The 7,156-nt window shown below is 32.9% G+C and overlaps 1 protein-coding gene across 5 annotated transcripts in view; it reads left to right on the top strand.

Annotated features, from left to right (window-relative positions):
* LOC108753348 (broad-complex core protein-like) overlaps positions 1–7,156 on the top strand; it is a 42,608-nt gene that overhangs the window by 21,722 nt on the left and 13,730 nt on the right. The window contains exon 6 of one of the 5 annotated variants that reach the window (XM_018494852.1): positions 3,936–4,428. The exons of the other annotated variants lie outside the window; for them this stretch is intronic. Within the exon in view, the coding sequence (XP_018350354.1) occupies positions 3,936–4,309 (374 nt within the window). The 3' untranslated portion in view covers positions 4,310–4,428. Of the gene's footprint in view, positions 1–3,935; positions 4,429–7,156 lie in introns of those variants that run through there. 5 annotated transcript variants of the gene reach the window in all.

Consider the following 7,156-nt stretch of genomic DNA (forward strand, 5'->3'; position numbering starts at 1 on the left):
TATATAATATATATAAATATATATTAAAATTATATATAAATTATATATAAATCGTATGCAATCGTATGAAAGAAATAAATGTTGATAAATAACATCCAAAGCGTTAAGTCTATATTTCATCGTAATGGCAGAGTAGCGATAAAAAAATATTAATGTTATTAATTAAAATGTCAGAAAATTATTTTTTAAGTCGATTGCATGCAGATTTTTTTATATGAGATTTTTTTATTGACTTCGTGCGTTTTTCATATCGACGAATGCGTCCAATATTATTCATTCCGTAGATAACAATTTTGATATGATGATCATCGACTATTACATCAATGATTTATAGAAGTATATTTTGTATTCATATACATTATTAAATAATTAATCGCTTTAATGCAAATCTCCGGAGAGAATTATTATTATTTTTACTATTGCAAAATTTTATTTTCTTGTTTTACAAGAATTATCTTGTTTCTTTAATAATTTAAGATAGATCGGTTGCTTTTTTTTGCAGAATATTCACATTCTTCTGTAAACACGAGAAGAATTCGAGATATGTACATATACATGTATAATAAGTATAAAACAGGACAAAAACTATCTTCTTCCTATGGCGAACTAAGCGATGTACTTAAGTATCACAAAAACGGTATACTCTATGCAACTAGACTGATCGTATTAAGTGTAGTGTTCTTGATTAATTGCACAAAGGGGGTTACCATGTTACACCACTACTTGGCGAAATCAGAGCATCGCGAATAAGCATAATGTCAGAGCAGCGATTTTTGTTTGAAGCTTCGAGTCCGTCAAATATGCATAGTTCATCTAGGATATATAGCTTCTTCTAAGCACGAAGTTTCTCCGACGTTACTATTCATTTTGTCCTTGAACGTAATCGTGTACAATTACGAGACGATTATGTCACATTGACATCATATACATATACATATAAAATTGTCATTTATGTGGATGTCGTGTTTCCGTCTCAGCGTGAAACTTAGACATCCGTCGATCGCAGTCGGATCGATCGATCTTATCGTTGAGTATCTAATTGATGTCACTAGTTCCATCAGTAAGAAATTTTAAAGATATTAATACAGAATAGACTCTCGGTGTACAGAATCGAATTACGATTATTACTCTTCGATAATTGATAAAATCATGTAATACATTGTTCTTGAATTGTACATAGGGATGCATTTATAAACTCAGGGTATTTCATTTTATCGTTTCGAATATTAAACAAGGATAAAATGATATCTGTGTGTACCCGAGTGAAGTTTCTAAATGCAATCCAGTAGTAACCAATGGCATATACGCGACGTATTAGACTTGAGGATCCGCTTACGGGCGAACCATTTTTCACTATTCATTTTGTTATTTTTTGTTACTCTTTATTTTATTGTTTTATATCTGGTGACAATAAACTTTCTGAGATAGATTGCGATATTTTAATTGTTAGTGAAAAAATGCCGCCGAATAAATACCTCTCAAAACTTTTTTCATAGCATGTATAAAAAAATTTCGGGGACGTCAAAAGATAAGTAGCCTCTAAAGGATTTTATTTAAGTTTGCCGTTCTTCTAAAAAAATGATTTACAGCAAAACGGAATTTCTAATTTATGATCATTTCCGCTGTAATCGATATAACATATTATGTAAATTATGACGCAATAGAATATATAAAAAAGCGCCGGATTATACATTTTTTTGTACTTTGCATTCTGAAAAATAAAGCTATCATATCGAAACCGTGCATCTTTTGGATCGCGGAATTATTTTCTCATCGCATAAAACGATCGAATTTTGGTATCATTTTGTCAAAATTTTCAATTAACGAACATAATAAGATTTCGATATAACGAATGCCTGATAGAATATAATTCTTGTCATAGCGATAAACTTTAATTTAGATTAACAATTTAATTTAATTCGAGCAAGTGGATATATTTTTTTAATCATGAGACGATTGATTAAATAAGAGAAGAAAAGGATTTTATTCTAGAATTGAGAGATTGTGAAATAATCGAGTTTTTACATGACTCGACGTAAAAGTGGAATTCGCTATAACGAAATTTTGTACCATTTCTAACGGTAAAATGTCTCTCATTATAGAACTGAACATACTTTTTTAAGATTGATTTCTTGCTGTTAGAAATTTGACGATCATGAACGATACACTGAAAAACAAGTCTGCTAATGCATTTTATTTAACGTAATAAATGTTACCAAACATAGTAATAGTAACCAATATTGGTTCATATGAACTAATATTATCGTACTTTTCTAATAATTACTGTTTAATAATAAGTAGAAAAATAAGATAATATTTGGAAAATTAAAATACTCTTTAGTTGGTTTTTGTATTAATAGAACATTTGATTGAATTCACCAAAGCTTTAGTAATTATTTTCTATGTTTGATTATTATTACGATTTTTTTCAGTGTACTTCTTTAAACATGTAAATGTGTTATAATTCAGGAATCATCGATTTCTTGCGCACACACGCTGCTCTACGTGTGCTAAAGCATAGCATACGATCCATATTCGATTAATAGCGATCTCAAAGGAATACATGATTGTCGGTTCACTACACATAACATGCGATTAGCAGTAGATCTCGTGTCTGATGAACCTTGAGCCTGATATTCGGCCCTTCAACCATGATTCACGAACTTGGTCCCGTCAACCCGAACTATGTTGTGCATGAATATTGAACATTTTATACATGTATATCCGTTCTTGTTTTCTGTTTTTTTTCGCTGTTGTTCATATTATGCCGTTGTATATTTATAGTTCACAGTAGCATGATCGCTCCGAGAATATTATAATTACTGTCATTCTGTGTGTCACCATTCTCATGATTACTCTCTCTTTCTCTCTTTCTCTCTCTCTCTCTCTCTCTCTCTCTCTCTCTCTCTCTCTTCTTCCTGTTTGTAAATTTCACCGTGTGCGTTGCCTTTTTTCTTTTCTTTTTTTGTTATTGCTACTGCTGTTATTCTCAAATCCGAGTGAACGAGTGGAAAAGTAGATAGAGAAACGAGAGTGAGACGAAATTCTTCCGAGTGTACGAGTAGCTTGCTACTGATATGCGATTTTTCTCAATATTCTTCTTAATGTCATTTTGACACCTTTGTACTCGCAGCATCACGTGCCGTGATCCACGATGAGGCATTTTTCTGATTATATATATGTTACAACAATTTTAACTGATGGTTTTAATAAAGAAAAAGATTTAGCAAAGTGTCGAGATATTTCTTTTACTTTATTCGATCTTAATTTGATAATATGGATACATATGTTACGCGCAATATAATGAATTCGGTATTTATACAAAATGGCCAATATGAATAATGTCTGCTTTATTAAAGTTTTATTAAAGCGGGAATATTGGCCCGATCAAAACAGATATGCATTATGCATATTGACCGGCATTATGTCCAAATTAATGAAATTTTTCATAACACTTATATTGGATATTGCATCAACATATTGGTTAGTATGTCATGTTTCCTTCTCTAGCAAGTGCGCGTGATCGATCGATTATATTTATAAAATTGATCGATTACATTTTATAAATGTAACGCCTATCAGACAAGGCATTACATTTATAAAATAGTCTGATATACTGACCAATATGTTGGTGTAACACTCAATACATTGTATATAAAAATAATTTCTATTTTATATATAATATACTTAATATTTATTAATAATTATAATGTATCATTTTTATAATAAAAATTGAATCATGATGTGAGAATTTATGGGATGAAAAATGTCACGTCGTCGATCGTGGGGATACTGTCGCATCTCGAGTACTCGGGTACAGGTGATGAGCGATCCGGTAGCGCGTCCCATAACACGAAATCCGGAAGTACTTAGGGCACCGCGAGAGCCGCGCAACCGGCGCCACGACGTAGCATGAACGTTTGTGTCTGATTTAGATTCACACACGGTGGTCATCGAACAGCCGTCGCACTCGTGCAAACTCTGCGGTAAATCGTTTTGGAATCGGGACTCGATGTATAAACACATGAATATGCACAAGGGCACGACCCAGTGCCCGGTGTGCCACAAAGTGCTCAGCCGCACCACGCATATGAAGCGCCACTTGAGGAACCGTCACGGCTGGCTCGGGACGACCGCATCCGTCGCGGCCGGCGGCGTCGAGGCGCCGATCTCCGTGTCGTCGACCGCCCAGACGATCGCCCAGCAGGACGCCGGCAGTCCGTCGAGCATCGACGCGAACGCGACCTACACGACAATACGCATTAGGGAGAGCAGCGTGGAAAGAATCACCTCTAGTCCTATTCCTTAGTGCGAAAACGCCCTACCAAAGAAAGAATCCCGTCGACGCAAAGGAGGATAGATCCCGGTGATCCTCGCCATTATTTCAACCTGATTCTTTTACCATCGGGTACAATAGGTTTTAAAATGTGCCGCACTTTATGCTAATTGTAATGGGCTTGCTATAATAGTATAATCCATTACCTAAGTTTTAGATCTTAAGTTGTAAGAAATTGACTAATCACAGTCGAACGTGAGAAGAATAATCGACTATGACTGATCAATTTCTTACGGCTTGACTTAAAGCTCAGGTAATGGCTTATTGTAGAAAGCCCATAAATGTTTCGGTTCGGTTCCCTCGATTGAGATTGTCAGTTCTCTTGAAAGCTGATAATTAGTTTTAGTTAATTCATTAAGTCAGAAACGCACAGAAAAACGTAAAGCGGTAAGATGTAAGCAGTAAGCGAATTGGCCAATCACAATAGAAAATGTATGACAATAATTTTACATTCTGTAATTGGGTCGATTAACTTACTGTCTATGTTTTACTGTTAGATATCAAAGGAGCAATGATGAATAACCCAATCTCTTGAGTCAAATAACATTTTGTTATTTTTAATTTCCATGTAAATCAAAATGTAAATCAATCCATTTCTGTGATTAGTTTCAAAGTAAGCATACATATTAACACAAAGTAAGCATATTAATGTGTTTACTAAATAATGACCTAAATTAGAGATAATTTAATACATTTTTGTGAGTTAAATAATTTAACTTCATTGTTTTAATTAAATTAACAATTTATTGCGTAAGTATTTATTTTCTTATTTAGCGGTGCAATTTTTGTTTTGTTTTAATAGAAGAACAGGGCATGTGCAAAGATATCGCAGCAATTATTATTTGTCGTGACATTAATGACGCGTCGTTGAGCGTCGGGTCTATTCTACTCTAGTCGTCGACGAGGAATTTATGTTATGCCTGTCTTGAACTTCACAACCTAGTCATTCGTACACATACATATATATGTATATATGTGTATCTATATGTGTATAATGCACATAAGAAGGAACACGAAACACTTATACACGTACACATATAGACCATGTGCGTATACACGGATACATTTGTTGTAACCAAAGACACGAAGGGAGAACAGAAATGATTTATTTTATCTAGTCAAATTTCTTCGAAAGTTTAGTACTTAATAGCATAAGGAGGAATGTGCATTTTTTTCGTACCATCGATGCGACTCAGCGACGTGGTTCTGCCGTATCTTAAGCCAGAGCTACATAAAATCCATTCTACATTAGACGCAAGCCGATCGCAAGTTTGTTGCGACAGCCAATCTGAAGCGTTGATTTCAAAATGCAAATTTCTGATCGGCTTGCGTCTAAATAGAATGGACTTATCACGCAGAATGCGAGTCGCGGATCGTAAGCTTCTTGCGTCAGTCAATCTCGAAGTATCACTTCAAAAATTGACGCATCGGATTGATTGACGTAACAAGCTTGCGACTTGCGACTCGCATTTTGCGTCTTATGTAGATCGGGCTTTAGATTGCCAATTTGACAATCACCGAGACCTGGTGATCCACGTGATCATGGTAAAATTGCTAGAATAATTTTAAAACAATCTATGTATTATCTCTCTTAAATTTTACAAGAATTGAGTTGATGCATTTAATTAAGAAAGTAAAAGCAAACTTTTATATACTCACTATATAATACGATTTCAAAATTATTACTTATGAATTAGATTAGAATTATTATATTCTATTATCTTTTTAATTGGTATACAAGATTTTTCCAGATTAAACTGCCAAACTTGAAATGTAAATTCAGGACCACAAGAAGTTTCTTCTGATGTAAGTTTATCCGCAAATGTTTCGTTTAAGAGATATTGATTTCTTAAGTGTTAATTTTAAAATTATAGAAATAAATAATGTTCGAAGTTCTAAATTCATATTTTAAGTCTGGTGATTTAACTCAGGAACACCCTGTATATATTATATCAAACAATATATATAATATATATACGCACACATTGCATTTTTACCATGATCGAAAAATAATCGCTTCAAGTTAACATTTGATTAATTATCCTGTGCCATTATTTTTTTAAGTGTCAACGTGCCGAATTTCATGTTTTACATCTCGACGATTGGCTGAATTTTTCGTCGTTATTCGACGCGCCATTACGTTCTCGGGTTCTGTGTTATTGATCCCGGCTCGCGAATTTATGTTCATGATATTACGCATACTCATATGCACTAGTTTTTAAGGTCTGGGAGACTTTTGCCAAATACCTATCTAATAGTATATACATATATACATATAAATAATACATCCTGATTTTTTTATTTTAGTATTGCAGCTATAAAGTTAATATCTCGTATTATATTATATTTCATTTGTTTATTTTGTTGTCGTTATTGTTTGTTCTATTTTTTTATCAGCTCCGATTTCGCGATAGCATTATATGCAACGAGTGAACGGTGCAATGAGCTCATTTCACTTTGCCATTAGAGTCTCGGAGCTCATCGATAGTCACGCCTGTGTACTTTTACAATTTTTAAATTAAAAACAAATCAATAATATATTATAAGAATATATAATGTAACTACATTTACAAATTAAATTATTTTATTTATTTACGCATTACTTTACTGTCCATAAGTTAAACAAGTTGACTACCTAAGATTATTTAAAAAAGATATAGATATACACATATATTTGTAATTTATTTATACAAAAAATACAAAATGCTATATCTACAACTTTAGAGAGAGCTAAAATTGTATTTAAAAATATTAATATAATATTATAATAATATTGCATTAAGTACATAATATATTTAATATTATACAATAAAATTAAAT

Source organism: Trachymyrmex septentrionalis, unplaced genomic scaffold, assembly GCF_001594115.1.
Source record: "Trachymyrmex septentrionalis isolate Tsep2-gDNA-1 unplaced genomic scaffold, Tsep1.0 scaffold69, whole genome shotgun sequence".
NCBI classification, from domain to species: Eukaryota; Metazoa; Arthropoda; class Insecta; order Hymenoptera; family Formicidae; genus Trachymyrmex; species Trachymyrmex septentrionalis.